The following is a 27,311-nucleotide window of genomic DNA, read 5'->3' on the forward strand; positions in this document are numbered from 1 at the left end:
GTAAAATATTTTTCATACAAAGAGAATTGATTTTTTTCAAATCGAGCGAGGTTTTTCCAATTTTTTTGAATCCAAATCAACAAATCTGACCAATCTGACCACTGCAGAACCAAGTTAGTTGGTGCTTTACAAAGATAAAACAGTGCAGTAGTGCAGATAAACGAGAATATACAGTACTCATTGCAATTCTTATTCTGAGAGTACGAGTGCATTCACACAAACAACTGTGGCTACATGGACTCAATCTTAGGCTACATCTACACTAATCCGAGTTTTTTAAATGGACTAACAATGAGGTGGAGTTGTTGCTGCAAGTAACACAAAAGGACAAAGTTGCAAAAGCGAGTGAGAATTAAGGAATTTGAAGAAAAGCTATCTGGAGCATGTACAAACTGGTATTAATCTTTAATAGGGCTGTCAAAATTGAGAGCAAACAAAACAACTTCTGTATAATGCCCTCTTTCATCTTAGTTTAATTGGTCACATGACTGCATCACACGACTAAAATGCATTGTTTTAAAAAGTCTCTGTTTACGCAGTCCACACTGCGCTGCGAAAACGACGTTTTCAAATGTATCCACTTTGGAGAGCATTTTCAAAAAGCTCCATTTTCCTTGACCAAAAACGCCGTCTCAGTGTGGACAGTGTGTGCTTTCAAACAAAAATGTATTAGTGTGGACGTGGCCTTATGTAACGCTTTTCTATTCAGTTGAGCACTCCAAGTGTTTTCCTACTACAGGTCTCACTCACACATTCAGAAATCACTTTTATCTATGCCTCGGAGCTTTCCAGCATTTACACACACACTCACGCTTTGATGGAAGCATTGGGGGCAACTTGGCGTTCAGTACCTTGCCCAAGGATACTTGGGTATGTGGACTGTGGGAGTCTGGGATCAATTCACTGATCTTCCAGTTGGCAGACAACACGCTCTACTGTCTGAGCAGCACTGTCTAGTGTACTCATAAGCACCAGAAAGCTGGCTACTCAATGGGAGGGACCACTAAGAAATTTCAACCACTCATTGGAAGCTGACAGGAGTAGCAGTGTGGTCTTCTGCTGCTCCTGTCAGCTCCTGCTTCAAGATTCAACATGTTGTGGGATCGATGTCTGTAAACCCTACAGGTGACTGTGTGGGAAAAGCCAAGCAGCAGATCAGGACTTGATGAATTACCCAGACCAGACCACTTGGCACCAACAACCACTCGCTTAAATAATCTTAATTACTTATTTTGATGCTCAGTTTGAATTTCAGCAGGTCGTCTTCCCCATGTCTACATGCCTAAATGCACCGAGTTGCAGGAAACCGGCTGATTAGATATAAAAGTGAGCAGGTGTACCTAATAAAGAGTCCAGGGACTGCCGTGTGCTAAATAAATGTGCACCCAGAGAAGGAAGTGAGACACAGTGTTTGTGTTTTTCAAAGTTTGGTCTGGTCCGGCAGATTGCTCTGCAGTGAGTGGGGCCGACAGGGCCGAGCCTTTAACCTCAGCCTACACAAAAACACAGTGCAGGATCATAGGCTGCTCTCAGGCTTATATAGGCTTAGCAGGCACGGATGTAGCACTATTAATGACGCACAATGTTAAGTTGTGACTTGTTTCGTAGGTTATGTATCCACTGCTTCCACAGCAGAAGTTTAATATACATTTATATAAGTGACTGCGCAACAGGACGAAAGAATCTGTAACGTTTAAGGTGGAATTTTTACCTGTGTGTCTCTCAGTGAGTCAACATCATGAGCACTTAAAACGTGAATGACGTTCAGCTGGATCATGGTAACTCCATGTTAGTTATTTCCTGAGAAGGACGGCAACCCCGCGTGTACCTCAGTGATCCCACAAAACCTTTAAAATGTAATCTAAAATTCAGATGTGAAATAGTAACTATGTAATAGTAATGAAATTCTGCGTGTCTTTTGGATCTTGTTGTTAGTTTTTCTGAAATATTTATGATGAACTGAAGCCTGGTAAGTCTGTATTCATGCAAAAGGGATTAGAAAGAGAGCTCTTAATGTAATAAATGGTAATTAATACAACTGTATTTATGATGTGAAAGTCTGGTTTAGGGGTTTGTGGGCTACAGTTAGCCATTCGATCCCCTGTTGTGGTATGTGGGACGACTGGTCGCATTCTACCAGCAGTTTGATTTACAGTCAGGCTCTTTCTAGCAGTGATGAGCTGAAAGGAGGTACACAGTTAAGAGGCAGACTGACGTGTGGGGTCAGCTCACATCTGGCCTTTGGCAATCAAGACCTAATCACACTCTTGCCCCTTTGCCACCTGGCTGACACCCTACACCCTCTGTTGCACTTCCTCCTTTCCCTCTTTCCCGCTACCTTTATCCCAGTAAGGTGACATTTATCATGTCATGACCACGAGCATGATATTTGTTTTTCATGACAAAGATTTCAAGAGAATCTTATGGTGGAAGTCAAGTTCAAATGAAGTCATGTTTCCACAGAGGCGATGACGTATGTGACAGTGACGCAAGTGGCTTTGTGGTCATGTTTTCCTGTGTCTGTATATTTGATAGAAAACATGAGAAAACCTGTCTTTAAGGCAGATATGATGGAGGATGGCTTTCCCAAGTGGCATCTGTGTTGAGCCCATTTATTTTACACACATAATCCTCTATTCAAGCTCTATTGGCTGTTCGTATATCAACATCGCTCAAACCTTAAGCACGTTTACACGTTGTGTAAATATGATCTTCACATCATTTAGAGAAAGAAATTAATGCTTAGCAAGGCAAGGCCGTGACAAGCCTGGAGAACTATTCCCGAAGACTAAAGAAATGACGAGAAAGAAATAAAAGTGGGCAAACCAAAAACTGACTTTCAAGCTCGTTAGTTTGTACAAACTCTGTCTTTGCCTCATACACTGTATTTCCATGCACTTGTTTCAGTAAACTGCTGTCCCTCCTATTTCCCATTCCCCGAGCAAAATATACAGAAATGAAGGGGTGGCTCAAGACTTTTGCATTTCAGTTGCCCACATTTGAAAAAGCTAAATATTTCCATTACATAGTAAAGCTTTGTTTCGCTTCCCTAGCATGATAAGAATGTCATTACAGCGTGATTCTGAAAGTATGAAGGCGATCTTTTCACACAGTTGTCGGTTGCCTGGCAGCGCTGACACATGAACCTGTTTCACCTTTAAAATTCTTCTGTAACTTAACTACAATCACTGTCGCTATGGAAGATGGAAATGAATCCACAGAGACAACACTGACCGCACGTCATATCACCACACAAGTAATAAAACATGCGCACGCAAACACACACACACACGCGCGCACATATGCAGGTCATACACAGTCTTCGCCTGTATTTGAGTACAGTTTGAGCTCTTTTTGCTCATTTTGACCCCAATCTCAATGTCTGCCTCACTTAATATCTAGTTTTTAATACATAAGTTACCACCTTAAACGTACTGTCAGCACGGGGTGATAGAGGAGTGAGAGCAAACAAGGAAGTATAGAGGCCAACATATCTCTGTTCCCTTTGCATTGGCAGCGTTCACTTGACGTGTCACGCCACATAGATATCAACCAGGATGTTGAACAAAAAAAAGGCTTGGGCTGCTCTGAAAGTTCACTTTAAGAGAGGAAGGTCATAAATAATTGTCACGGCAGGGTGAAAATTTACCAGGATTCAATGCAACTTTATTTATATAGCGCCAAATCTACTGTCGCCTCAAGGTGCTCAAGGTAATGACTCCACAATAATAGAGAGAGAATCCCACCAATCAAAGCATTTTTATCATCATCATGTTTGAAGTTGTTTCATATATAATATATTTATAATCTGCACTTTTTCTTTCCTCCCTCTCTCGTTATCCTAAATATATACCGTTAATATATATATAGAAACCCATAAGTGTCACAGTAATATTTTTTTACAGTCTTCTAAAAGCATTTGAAATGTGACGAGGAATCCAGCCCAGTTAAACATAATCCCGTCTCTTATTACGCCGTGAGTCTGGGTCTTGTCGGGTGGTTTTGAGTGACGTTTCGGGGTCTGTTTCTGAGATCAGTCACCGGGGACGGCAGGTACACGTCTTTGCCTTCAGGGTGCTGAGCTGTGTGCTGCTCGACTGCCAAAGGACGTTCGACTGGATCATGTTGCATCACTTGAAATCACATGGACACAACCCAGATCACAGCAAGGGGCGATGCGGTGGTGCTACTGTGTGCGTGCTTTATTAGTTCCTAACAGGCCGTGCATAATAACTTAGCAGCAAAATTAGGCTTGCCTGTGAGAAGCCTGTACCAATATAAGCGTACATTATATATTTATTATTTGTGATGAGGCTGCTATGATGAGAAGAAACTTGAGGAGGAGCCTCATGGAGCATGGTATGGTATATCTATAAAAAGAAGCTTCTTGAAGGTTTGTTGACTTGTCTGGGAATGCCTTAGAGGGAACATTCAAATGAGATTTTAGTCACAAGTCCAAGCTTTGAAAGAGGACAGAGTTTGTGCATTAAGGTGTTAGCTGCAGTGCAGCAATTAACATGTATCCCTTCTAATTATCTCTTGGTACGACAACATTGCCAGAAGTGTCAGTACTGTGTCAGCAACTGCAAAGTGATTGCACACTCTTTGTCTTTCTTTATAATCGGGCTGGTTTATTTATTTTGACCTGAATCAGGCTGGCAGTTTCCCCTTACGTCTGAGAGCTATGCTAAGCAAAGCTAATCAGTGCTGGTTCTAGCTGCATGTTTAATATGTAAATACAATAAAAGGTAATGTTTGTGCCGATCTCTCTTTAAGCAGTTAAGCATATTTGTTCCTAAGATACTTACTTCTTCTACTTACTTTCCCTAAGATAAGATATCTCCCCTTGCAGGCAAACTCAATTTTAGATCTCCACATGTTAGCTACTGCATTGATGAAGCGCACAGTAACAGCACAATTACCCAAGCATGTTTTCGATGGTGGGACGAATCGCAGAACCAGGACAAAACCATGGAATAAATGGAAAAGATGTACACAGCCACCTAATGTCATTTACTGGTTTGTATTTCCCAGTCTTCCCCTTTGATGCTAACATTGAGCCTAGCGTTAGCATTTTAGGTACTACTGTCTTGGTTTTTTGGATGTTTAAACTAATGTTACAGAGAACAAGAATATTAATTAAAGCCTCAAAGGTCAAAATAAGTAAAACAATCGTATATAAGGAGAATAAGGAGAAATGTATCATCTGTGAGGTTAGCAGTGCTAAAACTATGCTAAAACACATTTTTATCAGCTGTTAATGTTACATGTGTTGTAGCATTGTTTGATGTTAATAGCTCTCTATGTGTGGTCAGAGGCTCAACAAGTTGTAAATGCTGGCAAATAGCAGCGGTTAGTGAGTCAGTCACAGTTAAATGCTGCTTTCACCATTTCCGCCACCTCTCTATTTGAGATAATCTCATGATATTCATGCTGTGTAAGCAAACAGTCCACTAAATCAAAGTGTAATAATAGGAGTAGAGAAATTGAGACACAGTGACTTTTTCTGAAAGTTTATTTAAGAAAGGCTCTTGTCACACAGGCCTAGAAATTAATTCATGACTCCATGGCAACTGCCAACTGCTAGGGAAAAATGTATATTTCCTGATCCGGCAGCAGTTCCTAGGTGAAAGGAGGAATATGGTGTTACACTGGAAAACTCTTTCAGGTTGTTTTGGTCGTTAGCAGATTGCTGAGGGGGGGTGTCGCCGACCAGTTTCTAGCCCTGTGTGACACAAGCCTTAATTTTTACCAAAACAGGTTATGTAGACGCAGAGAAGCAAATCCCTCCTGGGCTGCATCAGGAACAGCTTCCAGTTTAAAGAAAATAAAAATACAGTACACAGAAGGTATGGTTTGTCCTCTTGGTACCAGTGAGGCGAGACAAAAACCATTGTCTGAATCTCACATAAAGAGAGTTGGAAGAATAAAGGCATTAGCTTGTAAAAGGCCTTTTGATCTCCCAAAGTAAGGTTTTATTTTTGCTGTCGAAGTGATGTGAACGGAAAAAAAACCCACTGCTAATGACAGAACAGAAAGTTCAGACCTCGGCTGTTCTAAGAATAACTTGATAAAACCTGAAGAGCATGTGACATGATCTCCGAAAACACGTTTTAAAAACTGTCAACCCAGAGTACAATGTTACGCAAAACGACACCCACTTTGATCTTGAGCGAAGTAACAAGCCTGACTGCACAAAAAAAAGGGATGAAAAAGATTTTTTATCATGGGAGCTACAGTTTCACAAAAGTCTGCCCAGCTGTCATGTGAGATAAATCAGGTGTACCTCCTGGTAGTTCACGTTATAATGAATTGCAGCCAAGTGCACCTCACCTTTTGTTCCAAATCTGCGACATATTAATAATAATTAATCAACTTAATTATCCTCCTTTTGCAGACTCACAAACTAATGACTTTCATTAACGCTGAGGTATGCTGTTGATTAAAAATATCATCACTCCGGGTTATGGTGATAGATAAGTGATGGATGTAATAACTTCCAGTAATATTAGATAAGCTGATGAGGACAGATGGATTGATACAGTAGATATTTGGGGGGGGTGAATAGAGTCTAGACTGTTTAGAGAAAGCAGAGAGTCATGGGAAGTATGTCGCCAACTCCCCCCAATCTGGAATCTGATATGAAGAAATCTGTCTTTGTTTGCTGTGTGCGTGTCTGCCTCGCTCTGAACATGTGCCACTCTCTGTCTGTGTATGTAGACGTGTTGTCGTATTTTCAGGACCAAGGCTGTCTATCCCTGGAAACAAAGGACGTTTAATCACTTTGCAGAAATTTATTCTGCAAGCTACACACTGTGTCTGTAACTATCACAGCTATCGGGCTATCTTAACTGTTAACCACAGAAGCCACAAAGACCTATCATTGCATTCATGCCTCTTAGCTTACTTTATATGGTCCCATAAAGCAAAGGCAAAGCTGCCTTTCAACATATGCAAAGAGGCCCTGCTAGTCTGCCTGCAATTAGTTTCATGGTGCAGCAGTGCAACCAATTGCTGTTGCTTTTAATATAACACTCGAGCAGCTATTTGTCTTATACAGTTGTTCATTTACTAGTGCTAATGTGTTACTTGTAGCATGTGTTTTTTCTGCTTGTTGTTGAGCAAATGTGGCCATCAGGATATCTCTCAAGGTCTGCAACAGAAAGAATGTCTCCATATTCGCCGTCCTTTGTCTTTTCTTATCTGTGGTGAAATATCCTTGGAGTTCACATCTTTGCCAGCACCACTTCATATTTTTCTTTTCATAAAGTGAGCATTGAAAGGCTTTTCGAGACACTAATTTAGACTAGCGTTGCACACATTGCGGTCCCTCCAGTGACTCAGCAGGCCGTCAGTTCCTTTAGCTGGTGCCCAGTGTTACGTCAGTAAGAAGACAAATTAGCATTTCTATTGTGAAAGAAGAACATGGCAAATGTTCTCAGAGGATTTTTGTTCTCAACTGATGCAGTGAAACTGCCTTTCAGAACCAAATTCGAATCCTTTGATACGTGCAGACACAGGCAGCAACACGTGGACTGCCAAGATTTTAGGTACAGTGTAAACTGTAGTTTGTAGATTTGTTACTCTTAAAATGAAATTCCACTGATTATAATTTGAATAGTCTGTGCTGTTCCATGATTCTTTCATTAATGAAACCAAATAATTGGACTGGATTCTGAAAGCTTTCCATCTCTTTTTAGATCACCCGATAATTCAGTTTCTGACCAAATACATGCAGAACTAACGACACATCAACCGGGTGCATCTGCACTTTGTAATAAGCCCAAACACATAGGAAGGAAATTGACCTAAAACTGACTTGTCCTGCTGGACCTCAGTTCAGTATTCGGTTATTATTACAGAGATTATTATTACAGAGAGGATGCTGTAGGTATTAAAGGTACTGCAGTGCACTGGTTTGAATCATATCTATCTAATTGACTTGATTTTGTTCATATAAACACACTAAGGTTAATTATGGAGTTCCACACGGTTCTATGCTAGGGCCACTTCTGTTTGCATTACATATGCTTCCCTTGTGCAAAATCATTCAAATACCCAGCTTCATCTATTCAAACCAGATGACACACACCAATTAGTTAGTCTGCAGGAATGTCTTAGACATAAAGACCTGAATGACCTCTAATTTCCTGCTTCTAAAGATAAAACTTAGGTTACTGTTCTCAACCCTAAGTTATTGTATTTGGGAGACAGACAACCTCTCTACTTTTTAAAGCTTAAAACCTTCCTTTTTGATAAAGCTTATGCTTAGAGCTGGATCAAGTGTCCCTGAATCCTCCCTTAATTAAGCTGCTGAGATCTTCCTATGATGCACTCACCTTTTTAATCACTATGTGTTTATATGACAGAGGTGTGGCGACCAGAAGCCACAGAAAGCCAACGACTTCAAATGATAACGAACTATCTGCTGTTGGCGTGAAGCAGTTGGGTCCCAATTTCAACTTTCCTCAGCTTCAATTCAAGAAAGCCGCTACCAGCGATAGCAAAGGATGTTGCTGACTGGCATGTGACAGCTTGGTTAAAAACGTGAAGAGTGTTACCTAGTCAACCAGATCCCAGAATGTCCATCGGTGACCAACTGTCGGCTATAAATCGATGTACGACAAAACAAATCTGATCATTTTGAGCATTACATAAAACGACATTACCGCTAAGCAGTGGTATTTGGTTGCATAGTAGTCATCACTGTTCATTTTTAATTTAGTTTTAGTTGTAGACTTTTGAGAAAAACATTTCGTTTTGGTGATAATTAAGCGATCGCAATCTTTTTAGTCTAGTTTTAGTGGCCTAAATCTCATAAAATTGTAGCAGACTAAATCTAAAGCTGATTAATTTGACTAAAATATGTAGTGTTTGTCGTAGTTTTCCCAAGAAAAGCCTATATTTTTCCTTGATTTCACTGGCATATTTTTCATGAGAAACAGGCAGCATAAGAGCTATGGCGAATTCCCAATGGCGAATCCACCTTACTGTACGAGGAGATTACTTCTGATTGGATCACTTCCAAACTGTCAAGCCTTTCTACACAACTTAATTAGTTCTGGATCTTGTTTCTCCTGAATATTTTCATCTTGTTTTTATTTGCTGACAAAAGTGTTGATGCATTTCATCACAGTTTTTGTGCTCATTAGCTTTTTTAAGCCCATCAGCGATGGGGTCTTGTCGCGGGCCGGGCAGGCACGTGGACACCCAAGTTTGTCAAAGCTATCCGGTCGTTAAGTCTGACGTCACTAGCCGTGTCTGGGCCTAAACTCCGCTGCAGGTCCATATATCAAACGATCACTATGGCATTACTGAGAGTTGAAAAACTGTCTAAAGTCTTTCATCTTTAATAAAATGATCAGCGTTCTGCTCTACCAGGTGTAACAATTGAGTTTAACATCCAGGCATCCATGAAAACAGAATTTATGACATTTAACGGAGTTAGAAGTTAGCAGGAAGTTAGCTCGCTAGCTTCTATCTAAATACAATATAGCATGTCCTGACTGCGGGGTTTTGGAAACAAATTAAAACGTACAGCTCTGTTATCACTTCCAACATAAATGAAGACAGAAAACTAAACAGCAGTGACGTTTGTAGGGTTACTGAAGTTTGGCTAGCTGGTATATAATGATGTGCTACGTGACCGCTAGCGACACAGCTATGTTAGCATAATATAAACAAGCTAACTTTTTTTCCACTCGATAAAAGTTAACGTGAGTGTTCTCGGTGGTCAGGAACAAATGTAATCGCATGGTAGGATGCTGTAAAAGGACCAAACTTCAGCCAGGAGAACAACTGAGATAATCCATCCACAATACGAGGTTAGTCATTCATATACTGCTGCATGGGCTGGGCTGTAGTTACAGCCTAAGGTTTTAAAATAAATGATTAGCGGTAATAAAAGCCGAGGGAGGTCAACAGTGATCACTGACTGTTTTAGGAGCTTTTTGAGATTAAATAGAAGAAAATACAAAACATTAAACATGTTAACAACACAAAAGCCATATTAAACGCAGACTACTTTAGGCCTGGAAGTAGGATTCGTCACGTCATCACTTAACGACCGGATAACTCGAAAACGAAGCAACACAGGATTTTCAAATTGGTACAATACAGGTGCAGCTACTCCTGGTGACCTCAAGGTCAAGTTCAGATTTCAGCAAAACGTGGTGGCCATGTTCCCCTGCTCAGCTGTAAGAACTACAGCCAGGAACCCTGGTTCGTGTCTCGATTAATGCGCTGAGTCACACACCAGGTTTGTGTGTGAAGGTCGGATCAAGCTTCTGAATAAACACACAGTTGACGCACTTTAATCTCACGTATATTGACACAGTCAAACGCAGGAAGAGGCAATAAACATGAACATTTTATGGCCTCTGTTTCTTTTTTATTTTTTAAGTTACAAGTCTGCATTATCACCCTCTCTGTATCATGTCTTGTTTCTCTGTTTTTCATGCCAGTTATCCGTTGTGTGTTAAGAGATATATGACTTTGCGTTGACAAAAGAAGCGATTCGGTCACTTTACTCAAGTTAGTGGATTCGAATATATAAGCGCACGCCAACACGAACCGCGCAGAGGGCTTTCAGAAAAGACTTAAAAATGATCTTTCTCCTGTGACAGCAGGAATGCTGGGAACATTTGTAGCAGACAGCCTCTCAACAACAGACAGCTTTTATGTATTCAATGTCAAACTCACGGCGCTCCTTCAGACTCTCTGAGCACGCTACAGAGACGCGTGAAAGTGCCAGTTGATTTTGGCGATGGATTCCCGTGTGCGCCTATACGTCTGTGTCACACGTGCACGTCGTTCAAGATGTGTCATTAAATGCTTTTAGGACTTCTTCAAAGGAACGCGCAGTCGAGCGGCAATGACAACAGCTGTCTTGGTGCGAGCACACAATATTTTTCTAGTTGTTTTAGAGACTGGGTGTGCTGTTTTATCCTTATCAAGTCAGATGTGAAGCTCATTGATCTGTAATTATGATTCATAATTGTGTGAAATGTCAAAACACCCTCGGCTGCTGCTCAAACATTCAGTCCTACGTGATTAGAAGTACCATTGTCTGCTTCTGCTGCTGCTGCTGGTGGGGCAGTTTTGTGCTTCTTGCTCCGTCGTCAGGAGGCTCTGAACCTGCGGTACATTTTATTTACCTCAGACATGTACAGACAGTTTTTCTAGAATTGCGAACAGTATATTGAGCTCCCTGCAGATTACACCTAAGCTGAAAACTCAGGAACTTTTAATTCTACAGCTCGGGCATCTTTACTATTAATTGCATAAGCTTCTCTTTATCTGTCCCTTAACCGCAGTTAACTGCATCGAGGTGCAGACGTGTCTGTTCCTGCTGTTCTTAATCTAAATTTGATTGCATGCGTAAACAAAAAGGGTGTTTTTGCTTAACATACCTGCATAAAGTTAGATGCTTCTTTTATTCATTTTTAGATTTGAATAGAACCAGTAGCTTATGTTTTTATTATGTTGGGAAATAAAGAGTTAGGTGGGGATTGCAGGATTACTTTGATATTTGGTCATACTTTGCATCACATTAAGGCTTCCTAGGACAAATATTTGTACATGGAAAGGTACATGAATAATAACATGTCATTCGTGCATTGCTCAGGTAGATTTTTTTTATCTTTTCAGAAACAGATTAAAAGGGACAAATCATGGCGAAATATAAACTAGAAAGAAAACCAAGTGTTTGTGTTCATTTGAAGAAAACTGGTTAGTGATTTTCCGTTCAGGACATTTTCAGAGACTGTTTTTATTAGGTCAAAGCACTTATTAAATACTTATTATACATTCATTATTATAAACAGACCTTTTCTGTGACTTGTTTCCAACTTTTTTGATGCAAAACAGGCGATACACAAAAGACGGTGGACAAAAGAAGTGCACAGTCCTTCTGTTCCATTACAAGATTTTAGGTGTTAGTCACATACAGATAGCTTGTAAATGTGTTGTTGTGGTTCTTGATATTGCCTTAAATCTATCTAAACAACTCTTCACCTTATTCAAATGAGTCTAGGAAACACTCACAGCAATTTTTAGACGTCACGTTTGCAGGTAAGCATGATGCAATAAGACCGAGCTTTACTGTGTGATATAAAAGGCTAATTACCTATCAGAAACAACGAGGTTTGAATTGGATGGCAGATCAGGTTTTACATCAATGCCAAGGCCACACACACATACAAATATTGTTCCAAGATGAGTGTTTTGAGGTGTTTTGTAGTCAGCCATGATCCTTGTTGATGCCACCGGTGTTCTGGCAATTCTTTGTGGGTTTGTTTGCTACAGCTCATACTCCACAGGGGCATTTTTAGTTTTAGTCTACCAAAGGAGGACAGCTGGAAGCTGAAAGCACACACACAGGTGGAAGTGGCGCCTCTGCCATGGGTCTATTTCTCCTTTCAAAGTCCTTAAAAGGAAGAAAGCTGAGCAAAAAGAAAGAAAGTGTGTGTCTGTGTGTGTGTGTGTGTGTGATCCAAATCCAGACTTTTAGGCAAAGCCAACTCTCTGCGGCTCCCTCTGTCAAAACCACACATGGACATACAAAGACAAGCACAGCCATCTGCATCCCCCCTGGAGATCTTAGTGAAAAACACTTGTTTTAAAATGTTCTCTGCAAAAAACCTACAAATACATCCATCAGGATGATTCTGAAAATCTGTTGAAACTCACGTGTCTTTCTCTCTCTTTTCCTAGTTCATAATAGAAGATATGAAGCAGCAGCAAACCAACAAACACAGCAACCTGCACCGTGAAGACCAGCACATCACTGTGGAGGAGCTGTGGAGGGGCTGGAAAACCTCTGAAGGTAAAAAGCAAGCAGGTCGACTGAATTAATGTCATTAAAAACACAAAAATCCGCATAACTGTCTCGCATGAGATGGTTGGTACTTTGACACATGTAGGGAGGCTTGCTATAAATGATACCTGTACTATAATTGTAGTGGAGATAACAGGGAGTGAGCAGTTAAACAAGGAAGCACTTAAAAAAACAAACAACCTATTTATCGGGAAGACGATATATACCAGCAGGGAAACAGGAAGACAGCCGGGGGGGGGGGATTCCCTAAACAAGTGTCTGTTTTTATAGCACTTCTGCATGTTCACTCCTGGAGCTTCCTGTTTCAGAAATTAATTTAAATTCAATTCAGTTTAATAATATAGTGCCAAATCACAACAACAGAGAAAGCACTAACAATCACATGACAACTGAGCAACATTTGGCGACAGTGGGAAGGAAAAACTCCCTTTAACAGGAAGAACTCGCTGCAGAACAAGGATCGGGCAAGGGCAGCCATCTGCCCTCGTTGGGGATGAGGGGAGGGGGACAAGATAAAAACCACGTCTACATTTATCCTTTGTTTAATAAAATCCTTATGCAAAGATTTTTTAATCTCGAACCGAGTCTTGAAAAAGAAAGAAATTAAAAATATGCTGAAAGTAGACGACGGTGTACATAGGAATGAACTGCTCATCCCATGATGCATTGCAAATCGCAGATTCCACAGCAGCTGACTTCCAGCCTTCTTGGATTTAATCATTCTCATTTTTATGTATTGTATAATAACAGTTTTGAATATATGCTATAGTTTGTGACGTCTGAAGTTTCAAGCTCACTAAGCAATCTGATGCTTGTGGGTTTAGTCGACAGCGACCTCCACCAGTTGGAGAAGTTGCTGTTTCAGTTTAGGAATGTGGGCAGTGTTGTTAAGAATAAACCATGTTTTTGTTACAACATACTGTTGTTTCACAGCGTCGTAGCTAATAGTCATAATCAAAACCGCTACGGAGAATGAAATGCTACTTCCACTATAGCAGCGCTGTAGCTTTATTTGGTAATATAATAATACCCAGAACCTTCTTCTTTTGAGATGACTGCGCTAAAGTTAAAAATGACTTTAAACAACTTTATGATTCTCTGACACGTCAGACGGACTTCTGCAAAAAGCCAGGACTGAAGGAGCGAGCGAACATCTACTGACATTTACTCAAAGAAAACAAAGCGTGAGCTTTTACTCACTCTGCAGAACGTAGAGAAAGTGAAATGAGAGTTTAAGCAAACGCACTTCCATTCAAGAAACCCAGCTGAAATTCTGGGTTGTTTCAGTCATCCTTTATTTGTAATATTGTAATTATCAGGTTCTCAGGGGCAGTAGAAAAAAGTAACTATTTGCCTGATGAAATGTCCTTGTAAATGGCAAAGTGAAGCTGTGTTTACGCCACTGTGTCTCATCTCCTCTCTAATTCCTTTTTTATAACCCATGACATATGTGGTTTATCTGCAACCACAATCTGTCTTCCTCAGCTTGTTTGTGCCTGTTTGTTTATCACGCTGATGTATCTGTGCAGCTAACTGGGTTTTAGAACAAGTTCTTCACATGCACTCATGCTTGAAGCAAAAAAATAAACTTCCTAGATTTTTGTTGTTTGAATGCTTCATCGGTCTTGGTAAAAATAAAATGTAGGTAAAGCCTGAAGCTTGGTGTCTTATCCTGAATCATTTTTCCCACCGTTACATCTCTTCATTTACTCACCACAAACTTAGTGTGTGTCCCAACATAACTCTGGGACTGGCTGTGGCCCAGAAAGTAGAGCCTCCTCCAGTCTGCATTTTGAGGTGTCCCAGGGAAAGGACACCGAACCCTAAAAAGTGCTGTAATAGCACTTCGAGTGCTCAATAAGAGTGGAAAGCTGTGCACTATAAATGCCAGTGTGTTTACCATAGCAGCAAAATGATGCAACGGCAATTAATCTCAACCTGGTAATGAAACATATACTCATTTACCCGTCACACAGGGAGGGTTTGTGTGCAACGAGTGCTTTTAACTTTGATGCTTAAACCAGACTGAGAGTGCTGTCGTGCTTTGGGGAATTTTGGAGGAATGCAGAGGAGCAGATAACGAGCAGTAAATCATCTTAGTTACTGATCTGTGTGTGTGCTTTCAAAGATAACAAAAACATCTTCATTTTTCTGCTCCCCTCTTTGTTTTTATCAGTCCACAACTGGACCACGGAGGACACGGTGTGGTGGCTGAAGGAGTCGGTGGAGCTACCGCAGTATGAGAAGAACTTCCGGGACTTCCGGATCACGGGGAACACTTTACCTCGGTCAGTACCGCACGACTCAATCAAACGTATCAGCTCTGCTTTTTTTCTTTTCCTGGGGCAACAACATAATGACACAACATCTGTGGGAATTTGCAGTGTGCCACATGTAAATGGAGTCTTTTCTTTTGTCATTTGCTTCTATTGAACACACTGTTTGTGCTACAGCATCTGAAAGCAGCCTTAGCTTTCATTAGTCTGTTCAATGCTGCCCACTGCTGGTTGTAAAAGGCAACACAGCCAATAATAGCACAACTTAAGAGCCCTTCTTTTGCTCTTGAATGAGAAAACTTTCCAAGGCTTGTAGGTTTTTTCTTTTCCAAGACAGGTCATGAAGTCAAACATGCAGCAGTACCCAAAGATCTATGAATGCTCTTGAACTCAGAGTGATGTCCCTGACTTCTCACGATCTGCTGTGAACCTAATCGTAGGTCGGTGGCTCAGTCTTTTAAAAGCGCTCCCAGGATATGAAAAATTCCTGCACGCAGCGCAGTGAAGATGAAATTTAATGAGCGTCGACATTACAGAAAAATATTCAGATGGACTGTGACTCACTGCACTCTGTATTTACGGCATGAGTAGACCGGAGGATGGTGGGTGGCAGGTTATTGAAGAGCTTCATGTTACGCCACAGAGCTTATAGGAGCTGACTCATGAAGTGACGTCACAGCGAGAGGGGTAGGGTTTCATCAGCCTGCCATGTTGCCTGCGCCGATTAAGATGGTGGTGGTGGCGGTGGTGGGAAGAAGGCGTCCTGGGAGACATCGGTGTAGAGGATTGAACTCTTTTTCTGTCACCACGTCGAGTGTGTTTGAGCTGAGTGTATCACTAACTCTGTTACACTCACAGGCTGCCTAAGACATGCACGCAAAGTCACAAACTGGTTTCAGCATTTTGGCTGTAGACATGTTGGTTTTTATGGAGCTAATGCTAGCTAGCTTTGTTAGTAATCTGTGCCCATAAACTATAAGTAACGACAAATTAAACACACCATTATATAAGTCAGATAAATGCATTAAATGTTCCACCCAAACAGCTGCCCCCTGCCTGAGCCTGCCTCTGATGGAGGTTTCCTCCTGTTAAAATGGAGTTTTTCCTCCCCACTGTCGCCAAGTGCTGTATAGGGTATCGACTCATTGTTGGGGGTTTGGTTCTAATATTGTAGGGTCTTTACCTTAGTTTAAAGCACCTTTCAGTTCAGTTGAGTTTTTCTTATTTAGCTCCACATTCATAACAACAGCTGCCTCGAAGCACTTCATATATTAAAAAGAAATCCAAACAGTCAGATGACTGCTTATGAGCAGCACTTGGCGACAGTGGGAAGGAAAAACTCCATTTTTACAGGAAGGAAACTCTGATACAACCAGGCTCAGGTAGGGGGAGCCATCTGCTCCCCCGGCTTCAAAAAAGAGGTGAGGGGCCAAAAGACACACTGCGACAGAGAGAGGCAGGGTTTAATAATTACAAGACGACCTTTAAGGTAACTGTTGTTGCGAAATGGAACTGAACCCTAACAGGCACCAGTAGTACAAACACAGATGTTCATTAGCTACACATGCCCGTGTCAGCCCACCTGTCAATCAAAGCTATTTCTAACTCCAGTATCCAGATAAATTCAAACAAAAAGTTATAGACATAAAGGGAGGAAGCTATCTATGGAGGTCAAGGCTGTCTTGTTTATCTGGCTGTAAATATGCTTTCTAACATGGGGGTCTTATGGGGAAACAAGCTGGGCTAAGTGGCCAATAGATAAACTGCAGTTTTTTGCTGTTTTCGTGTTGTGTCTTCTCGTCTAGTGTGATGTTACTTAGCTGAGTCGTTGTTAGGAGCTGCTGTTGTAATGGGTAACGTTTGTGTTGTTAGGATGAGGTCATGTGAACTCAGAGTCATTGTAGTTTGTATTGATTTTATTTCATTTTTAATGTTTCTCTTCAGCTCAGTGTAGTTTTGGCTGTTCCTGTTGTTTAAAGCTGCTTGTGTAAGGTTTAGTTTTTATGCAGAGTGCGTTTGTGTGATGTTTAAGAACTGCAATGCAAACACAGCTTCACACTCATGTGAACGCCCCGGTCTCAATAAACATGTGCATCACGTGTCCCTCTGATTGTATCGTTAATGTTGTGCAGATAACAAATTGACGAAGACTAAAACAAACAGCAGTTCTTGTATGATGTTTAAAATGTGTTTTTTGCCACATCTAGTTTTAGTTCGCTTTGAAAACTTTGTTTAGCATTCAGTCCTGTGTTTTCTTCTCTCCTGTTTTAGAATAGCGGCAAATGAACCGTCGTTTATGTCGATGCAGCTGAAGATATTAGACCAGCGGCATAAACAAAAACTAAACCTAAAGGCGCTCGATGCAGTGCTGTTCGGCCCCCCGCTACGTAAGTATAAAGCCGCGTGTCATCACACTTCATGAATATCAGTGGAAAATGAGCTTAAAGAAAATGTATGAATGCATGAATCCATCACTCTTTCTCCTGCTCGTCCTTCCCCGCACAGGTCCGCAACATAACTGGATGAAAGACTTCGTCCTGATGGTGTCCATTGTGATCGGTGTCGGGGGCTGCTGGTTTGCTTACGTGCAGAACAAGTCCAGCAAGGTGCACATCTCACAGATGATGAAGGATCTGGAGAGCTTGCAACATGCTGAGCAAAGCTTGTTAGACCTGCAGAGTCGGTAAGAGAGGGACGTGTATTAGACTGAGATGAAACACTGATTTAATGGTCACGTGCTGCCGCTCTCCTTTCACAGAGAACAGCAGCACGGTGGTGCAGCAGTTAGCAGTGACACCGCTATGGGCCGAGGCATGTTCTTCTATCTGTCCTGGCTTTGTATCACTTAAAGACTTGTTATCACTTGTTTTCATCATGCAATGACTTCAATACAACAACGATGTCACCTTAGTTGAACACCTTAACTATACCCTTAACTAATTAAAGCCTGAACCATGAAACAATTGTCAGAAAATCAGAGAGAAACATGAAGATGTACTTAATTCTTTGTCATCTAGAGCGGGTGAAATCCAAACTTTGTTTTCAAATCATTTAAAACTTTAACCGCCTACAGCAGCTATTCCCACAGGCAAGAGTGCTACGGCCCACTTAAAAACCAGAAAACCCCATGGGGACCAGCCAAACTTCACTCTAATCAAAATACAGAAGAAAGTGATTCATTCCCTTCAAAATTTTATTCCAAAAACATAAACAACACAGGCAAAGTGTTTTAAGGTCACCTGCTGCTGGGACACAAACTTCAATAGAAATCAGTCAATTTAGGTCCGAATAATCAGTAATATCACAAACTAACCACCTCCTGTTACCAGTTTTAATCCACTTTTTATATAAATAAATATTTTAAATATAGTGGATTTCTGTTATTACTTTGGCCCACCTGCAGTGCCGATGCGGTCCACCGTGGGGCTCCAGCTCACACTTTGGAATTCATTGCCCTACAGTACTTATAAAGTCCTTCTAAGCATACGAATACCCCTATTTCTTCTTCTTCAGTTGGCTGTGTTCTAACCTTCCATCCCAACCACACGAACCCTCTGCATCTCCTCCGTCACCACATCCATGACTTTCCTCTGTTCCCGTGTTCCCATGTTTCCGCCTCACCGTGTATCCTTCCCGTCCTCTTCCAGGCTCGAAAAGGCTCAAGAAGAGAACCGGACAGTTGCTGTGGAGAAGCAGAACCTCGAGCTGAAAATGAGGGATGAGATTGATGGGGCTAAGAAGGAGGCTCACAGGCTCCGAGAGCTGCGAGAGGGCGCCGAATGTGAGCTGAGCCGGCTCAAATATGCCGAGGAGGAGCTCGTACAGGTACGGCTCGTTGCCCCGGAGTCCTGCTCGCAAACAGATTTATTGTTAGTCAGAGTGAGGGAAACACAACCATAAAACTGCTCCTATTGGCTGTTGGCTACAATGTAATTTCAGAATCTATGGCGCCATAAGGAATATCCAGTGTATTCACATATACAACAGTCACATTTATTATCATTATGTAAATACTGAATTGTATATTCGATTCAGAGCATGAAATAAAGGACAGAGGCGAAAATCTGGGACATCACAATATGCGGATGTAAATGTATTCATTACTGTGGCGCAAACAACTTGAAATGAAAGGATTAATTTCATATTTTCCGCATTAAATTTTCATTTCTTCCATAAAACACCTACTTTGCATATCCTCGAGATTGCCTCATTTCCCCTCACATGAAAATACAGCACCGATATATCTCTCTGTAATGAGTTCTCTCCGTGCAGGCGAGCCAGGATTGGGCTCATTTACACACGGCGAACGCAGGACTTAAACAGTAAATGGAGTTCATTTGAAATTTGCTGAACGCTAACCTTCACTTACTGATGTGTTTGATCGATATCCTGTGGGAAAGGGTGCTTTCTTGTTTGTTTGTTTGTTTTGGTTTTTGGCAGCGAATCTGATTGGCCTCTCGCGTATCGCGCTCTTCCCCGTGTAGGTACGGAAAGCTCTGAAGCGAGCGGAGAAGGAGATGCAGTCGGAGCGCTCGGTGCCCGAAGCTCTTCAGAAGTGGCTCCAACTCACGCACGAAGTGGAAGTTCAATACTACAACATCAAGAAGCAGAGCGCCGAAAATCAGCTGTGCGTCGCCAAAGACGAGGTAACCGGCTAACTTTTGATAGGTTATTACCAAGGCTCAAAAGATTACACGAGAAGGACACGAGGTTCTGGACAGAGAGCAGAAGCTGCTGCTGTGAGGATGTAACCACTAAGCTCTCCAAAGGTTACGTGCTGTGATTTGGCATGATATCACACATCTCATGAAGTGTTAACGTTTGGAAATTACTAAAAGATCAGCACTGGCAGAGATTTTAAAACATTAAAAGAAGGTCTTGCTGCCTGTTTGGATTACTTAAAGGAATGATGTTGGGGAGAAAAAGCCATTTATATTATGGAACTGCAAATCTGACTGCACAGGACACACTAATACTACTACTAAACTACTACCATTACACCAGGGGACTTTTGTATATCTCTTTATTACAGTGGCCCTGAGAGTTCAAATAGAAAGCACCAGCAATCAGAAAAAGCTAAAGGGAAAAAAAACATGAAAGAAAACGTGTTTTTGGGGCGGCGATAACCTGACGGACCAGCTGAGGAAGTGACAAGCTAACAGTAAACAGCTAATAGCAAACATGTATCTACAGTATTATATAAATCATGTGATTGAAACGCATGCTAGCCCACAACACTAATGAATCCTCTGCTTCTTTTAAGCGTGTCTCAGTGCGATATGTCACATTCTGGTTTCTGTCAGTCCTACAGCTGATCCGTCAAGTCACTGTGTCCCTGGAAACGCTTGCTAGCTATTTGCTAGTGGGGTTTTTTGACCTGCAGTGCGTTTGACCTCTCAGGGCTACCTCCTGGTAAATAGTGAAGAAATAGGACCAAATTATTCAGCACATTTTTCTTTGTCACCTGCATCTGGCAGAACCTCATAATGGACTGGAGCTGAAGATCCTCTCCATTAGATGCAAATAGACATCAGTGAATGAGTTTACATCAGCTACATTAATCTGTCTTACAGCAGAGAAAGATTTAGTGCAATGATCAGACTTTTTAGGTAAAGATGCTGTTTTTTTCTTGGTTTTCACTCAATTTAACAAAAACTTGGGAGGGAGTTTATATTCTATCATATTAGCTTCTCTTAATCGGCTTCCTGCTCTTTTTTCAGCTGCTTCCTTTAGCTTGTCTCATCCTATCCCCAACATCCTCCTCTGTCACAGCATCCTCCTTCATTACATCCAGGAATCTCTTCTGTGGTCCGTTTTTGTCCATTTTATCCACTATCCCTCCGCTGCACATATCCAAACCATCTCAGCCTTGCTTCTTTAACTTTACCTCCTCTGACTCGCTGCTAAGAACAGAATTTGATGTAAATGTCATCTTTTTTCTTTCTCACATGTCTGGGGTGTATATTTACATCACATGGTGTATAAAGTCCTTTGAGATGATGGTTGTTGTGAACTATCAATATTAAAAAGAAAATTCAGCTGATGTGAAGCTGAAATTCCAGCCAAAGTAACTCTCTATTTTTTCCCCATTTCAGGCAGAGAAAATAAAAAAGAAGAGAGGTTCTGTGTTTGGGACTCTTCACGTAGCCCACAGCTCGTCACTGGATGAGGTGGACCACAAGATACTAGAAGCAAAGTAAGAAAGACAGACTCTAATGTGCAGATTACAATAAGAAATATCACCTGATATAGATTTATAAGGAGGCATTTATAACAGAGGTGCTGCACGCTTCATAACGTGATCATAAAGGTAATTCAACAGCTAAAAGTAAACACAGGAAGAGAGGATTTGTTTCAGCCAGGTGTGATCTGGCAGTCAGGAGTACAGACAGTCAGTGAGGCTTTCCGTGCCTTTTTACACCAACGATGACTTTATCCTTGGCAGCTTTGCTTTGTGTGGGGATTAAATACTTTTGTTTGAGCCATCAGAGCGCTCAATGCATTTAAGAAAAACAGCTCTACAGTGTCAAGTTCTTGCCTGCTTGTGTGTTTTTTGCTTGTTTTGTCTTTTTTACCACATAAAGCTTTTACGTTCATGGGTCGATAAACACAATGAGACGTATTTAATATATTCAGAGCTCATGGAGAAGCTAGGTAGTGCCACTGAGGTAAACAATTCATCTGTGTTCAAAAGAGGAAGATCAAGCGTGAGAACAGAGTGAAAGTGTTAGACACAAGTTTAAATCCGTAAACCCTGATGGATCAAAGCAAAGTTGGCATCTTACTGAGTCTGACTGGAAAAGGTTGATCGGTAATCTGAAGCAGAATAAGCTCAGTGTTTGCATGCTTTTCTAATTTAACTCAGTCTGATTTATTCATTTGTTCGTCATAACTTTAGGAAAGCCCTGTCGGAGGTAACGGCGTGCCTGAGGGAGCGGCTCCACCGCTGGCAGCAGATTGAGAAGCTCTGCGGCTTCCCTGTTGTCAATAATTCGGGTCTGCCGAGCCTGACCGCCAGCCTTTACTCAGACCACAGCTGGGTGGTGATGCCGCGAGTCTCGGTTCCCCCCTACCCCATCGCGGGAGGAGTGGACGACCTGGATGAGGACACGCCTCCCATCATTCCACAGTTCACAGGTGAGCAAGGCGGCAGAGCGCGCCGAAGCTTTGTAGCCGCAAAAGTGGCACGGCATAAATATTAACGTCTCCGTTTGCCTCTCCTCGTTCGTCCTCCAGGGTCTACGTTGATTCGGCCCGCACTGACACGCAACAGCAGCATGTGCCGTTCCCGCCGGAGCCTGCTGAGCTCCCCGCAGTCCTCGCTGATGTCTGCAGACCCAGACCTGCTGTCCATGGCGAGCTCGTCCCTCTCCTATCGCCCCGAGGCGGACGACGACGTTATCATGTTCAACTCTGAGCGGAGGGGGTATGTGTGGCCATGTGTTTGTGTGTGTGTGAGTTTTTAGTTTGCAAAAGGACTCAAAAGAGAAACATTTGACAAACTTTCTTCATTCAATTTTAGCTCCTAAGAATAGGATTTCATGCGCTAATGTTTCAAATACATACATTTCCTTCTGCTGTTAGTTGCCGTAGCACAGCGCCGTTCAGCACCTCATTAAAATACCCCGGCTGCCCTGATCAGTCAGCGGGTCTAGCAAAATCTAGTTTTGGTTATGTAACAACATCACAGCATTCAGCCCTTTGTTTGAACCACGGACAGACCAAGAGCAAAGGAGCGGCTCGGCCTCGCTGAAGTTTTCAGTGAAACTCGAGACATTTTCAGGATAATTTGTCTGTCAGCAAAATAACTCAGAACCTGTCCAGCGGCATTTAGAGAGACTTGATGGTAGAGGCTGAACCTGACTGAAGGAAGAATACTTTACAGGAGTTTTAAACTTCTGTGTCAAATCTACGCTGTAGTTAGGTCGTAACCTAACACCTCTCACGTCCACCTGTTCAGTACTTGAGATTCCTCCTGTGGACTGTTGGCTGCTTTTAACCGGAGCGTTTGAATTTATCAGTGAGAGAATAACAATCATCACATTAATATAAGGAAAAACAATCATAGTGTCAAATATAAAGACTCTCATATATTTGCTGAAACTATAGGAATGTACCAAAGAGGTAAACTTGAGGGGCAAGCATGAATGCTGGCAACGGTGTCGGCTACTTCCTTCAGTTAGCCTCTACAAAGATTCACCACAGAAGTCAAAATGAGCCGTCAAACGTCGGTGGGATACAGAAACATTTGTTTGAACTGCAGATTATGTCCATAGACCTGGAAATGCGGAAATTGTTCTTTTTTTGTTTCCAAATAGTGTTTAAAGTCTTAAAAGTTGCTGTTATTGTTTGTTTTGTTTTTTTAATTCAGAGCTCTCCCGTGGATATACAAGCCACATTAGCTGTGCAACATGCGAGCACCAATGATTTTAGTAATGGATTTGGAGGGCAGCCAGAATCACAACATTTGCTCTGTGTTCTCTGAGGCGGATACAGAGTTAGCAGTAGGGGCTCCAAAGAGCAAGTAACTGTGGCAGACTGTGAAGTACCGCCTTGTTTTATTTTATCAGGGCGTGCATGCTAGGTGCATGTGCTACATAGTGATGCCGGTAGGTCACAGGACAAAAGCCTGGAATTCAAAATAAAGTGTTACAGGGAGTTCAAGTTCTATGTTTCCTGTGAGAGAGAATAAATCCCAGATGAGGACTGTGGAATTGTAACATCAAGGAAAGGAAAAAATACACCAACATGTGATATCCCAGCAGACATTTCTACGCTGAATAACCGTCGGCTGGTGGTCTTTCCTCAACATTTAGTTACGGCTGAAAAATGGTTCCAAAAGTTGAACTTGTGTCACAGACGTGGAGTCGAGGTACTTCTTAAATGGTGGCTGGACATCCCAGATAGAGACGGGTTGTGTTCAATAAATATTTTCTCTTATCTCTAACTGATAAAAGAATTAATAAAAAATAACAAGAAAGAAAAAAGTCACAACTCTTTAGTGACTCAGTCTGACACTTGTGGGTGCAGCATCTCTGTACAACCTCTTTTCCAGTAACACCAACTCAGCTCACCTGACTTGTCTTTTAGGGGTTTCCATTAGGTGGTAGTAGCTGGGAGCCAATAATCTGATTTATATTTCTCACTTTGTCAGAGACAGTTTGTAAGAGACCCGACCTTCACTCTGCACTCAAACAACGTCGACATCCGTCCGTCTGCGGTTCGGTTCTTGGGGTCTGAAACCCCCGTCACCACCTGCTAGTTTAGACCAGGAAAATCAAAATGATGGTGGAGTTCCTGTCATGTGCTGGGATGTTCACTTTAAATCTGGCAATAAATATTTGTCATTAGGAAAATGCAAACATGAAAATAAAAGCCTCTGATCCAGGATCACAGAATGTTCTCAGGAGCGTCTTCCCTCAGATGATTTTAGCATCGCTGGAAGACGAGAGAGTGGATATTTAAGGCGATTCAGTGCCGTGTCGTCCAGTCGTAGAGCAGAGACAAAGACAATGAGTCCATCAGGTGATCAGGCAGCAGAGAGGGGAAGTGACTGAACATGGATGCAGGCGCATTTAGAGAAAGGCTAACTTTAAAATAGCACATATAGAAGATGTTTTTCAGTGTTGTTTATCAGTCTGTGACCAGCCTTGTCTGCTCTCCTTTATTAGGGAGGCGTCTCAGGAGGGCAGCTCCGACACAGACTCTCTGAGCTCAGTGGGCCGCAAGTCGCTGCACAACCCCTGCTCAGCGGCCTCGGAGATCCCCTACCGCAAGATCTCCCGCGAGGAGCTGCTGCTGTTCACCCAGACCGCAGAGCGCCCTGCATCCACCACCTCCACCACCCACACCAGCAGCAGCAGCAGCAGTCTCAGGGACACGCCTCCTCCTCTGCCTCCCACCCCGGCCACCACACCTTCAGGCCCGCCCTCCACCTCGCCTTCCCCGGCCTTGGAGCACCATCAGTTTGCACAAAGAGGCTCGCCCGACCTCACCCGCATCGTACCTGAGTCCCAGAGCGGACCTCTGGGGAACGTGACCTCTCCGACGGGCAAGGGCATGTACAACGGCATCCTGGAGAAGTCCTACAGCTTCGGCCAGCTGCCGGCAAGCATGCTGCCTAATGTGGGGCGTCACCCGTCTCTTACCTCCCTGGACTCGGAGGGCCGGAGTCTGGGAAGGGATTACAAGCTCCAGAGCACGTCCTCCCAGGACTCCTGCGACAACGGAGAGAAAATCAGGCGCACGTCCTCTAAAATCAAAAGCATATTTAAAAAGAAAAAATAAAACTTGAGTGTGTCTGCGTGTGTGTGAGTGAGAGAGAAAATCAAATCTTAAAAAGTTGTTTTAGCCCTAATATTAAAACAATGGACGTCACTGTAAGCTAAAACATTTCATTTTCTCTCTTAAGTTCTTCTTTTCGTCATCAAAGATGGAATGTAGCTCAGCCTGGGTGCCTTTAAACGCCTCCCCAGGCTGATAGCCTTATTTTTCAACAATGCTTTTTTATTTAGTCACTCACAGGGAAACCTGCAAAAGGTCAAGTCAGCGAAAAGGTCAAAGGTCATACTTGTTCACTGTCTTCTCTTAATTTTATCCCGAGTTTGAACCAAAAAGCCACTCATGTCAAAGGATGTAAAAGGTGCAGTCTGTGTATGTTTAGTGTTTCACTGTCGACGTTGAGCACAGAGAGAGAGAGAAGGGGGGGCTCGCTGTTCCTACTGGGACGCTCGCTTTCAGTGGCGACAGCGGCACACGAGCAAAGCCCGGAAAAAACAAAAGGTTGTGCAAACCATATTTCGTCCGATTCCTTTCTCACGCGCCCCGACTTACTTCTTTCCGATCAAATGATGAATTGCATCTTGCAAAGCGTTTGAATCCTAAACGTGTACTTGACTAATTTCCTTTGATGGGGGGGAAAAAACAAAAAAAATCCTGCTAAAAGTTTGTTGCACTACTGCTTTCCTGCTGTTCTGGGAAACAGCCGCTGCTCGCGGAGGACATTTGGAAATCGACACAGAGATGAGAAGAATGCACGGGCAGCTGCACTGAGGATGCAAGCGCATAATGCCAGAGCCAAAATTATGTGATCGGTCCCAGTGCCACTGTTTATGCTCGTCTCCGTATATAAATATATATATATATCCGTACTTTGTTTTCACTTATGTTCTTACAAATGTTTTTAAGTGGATTAACGGTGGCGATGATTTGATCTTAATGAATATGCAGACTTAACTCACACCAGTCACTTTCCCTGTACTCTAGCCTCCCCGTTATTACTTGATTACCTGCTTCCTGTAGCCATAAATAAACGTTAAACGTACATTTCTGTTTCCAAACTTCTAGATTTTTGGTCAGATTGGCTTTAAACATTCATGCTGTATTTAAAGATGCACAAGACAGTCGCTATCAGCGTTCACAGACACTACACAGCGAGGATCAACTGTTCAGGAGAACAAAAACAACGATAAAATAAGAGACTTTCTGATCTGGATCTGATCAGTACACCAGTCCCCGCCTCTCTTTCCCCACTACCCCCAACCGCCACCACCACACACTAAGCTCGAAGGTGACCCACGCAATACGGTCCCGCTCCTCACCTCTGGGCCCGCAACCGAGCGCACTGATGTCAAAGAGCTCCTGCTTCACACTGTGATTTCTGGCTTCTTCCCCTTCATCCCGGACCTGGCTGTCACTGCTGCAACTCCACTCGACCGGGCACGTGCCCGGCAAACGTGATGGGGTGGGCGTGGAGGGGGGGGGGGGGGGGGGGCGATGCCACGCACGAGGTTGCGTCTCGAGTGTCAGCACGGCACAGTGAAGCGAGTGTTTTTAAATAAATATATCTTTGGAAGCTTGTGGACGACACAGCACACGATGAAGGAAGACAGGCCTGCGAGACGAGGAGGACACGAATGTTTACGAGACATTAGTTGATTTTTTGGTTTTTTTTTGGAGAACATTTTCTGTGTGAATATTTGTATACGGTAGAAGAATTAATAAATAAATAAATAAAATGGAGGCATCGGAGATGTTTCAGTGTCATGTTTGCAGCAGCGTTTCATGCTTGTTTTGTCTGTTTCATAAAAACCCATTAGAGAAGGTGCTATGAGATTATTTGCTCGGAGTTGCAATCCGTAAACGTAACAAATTAAGCTCAGTTCACCTGATATAAAGAGTACCAAATCATTGGGTTT

General features: G+C 42.4%; 1 protein-coding gene across 1 annotated transcript in view; it reads left to right on the top strand.

Moving 5' to 3' along the window:
• stim2b (stromal interaction molecule 2b) overlaps positions 1-26,876 on the top strand; it is a 59,417-nt gene extending 32,541 nt beyond the window's left edge. Inside the window, exons 3-12 of the mRNA XM_084924088.1 lie at positions 12,715-12,826; positions 15,015-15,126; positions 17,386-17,501; positions 17,620-17,797; positions 18,762-18,939; positions 19,599-19,760; positions 21,210-21,310; positions 22,013-22,251; positions 22,351-22,540; positions 24,786-26,876. Coding sequence (XP_084780214.1) covers positions 12,715-12,826; positions 15,015-15,126; positions 17,386-17,501; positions 17,620-17,797; positions 18,762-18,939; positions 19,599-19,760; positions 21,210-21,310; positions 22,013-22,251; positions 22,351-22,540; positions 24,786-25,401 — 2,004 coding nt within the window. The 3' untranslated portion in view covers positions 25,402-26,876. The remainder of the gene's footprint in view (positions 1-12,714; positions 12,827-15,014; positions 15,127-17,385; positions 17,502-17,619; positions 17,798-18,761; positions 18,940-19,598; positions 19,761-21,209; positions 21,311-22,012; positions 22,252-22,350; positions 22,541-24,785) is intronic.
• Positions 26,877-27,311: the final 435 nt, after the last annotated feature.

Source organism: Perissodus microlepis, chromosome 3, assembly GCF_051167445.1.
Source record: "Perissodus microlepis isolate ML-2025 ecotype Zambia chromosome 3, ASM5116744v1, whole genome shotgun sequence".
NCBI classification, from domain to species: Eukaryota; Metazoa; Chordata; class Actinopteri; order Cichliformes; family Cichlidae; genus Perissodus; species Perissodus microlepis.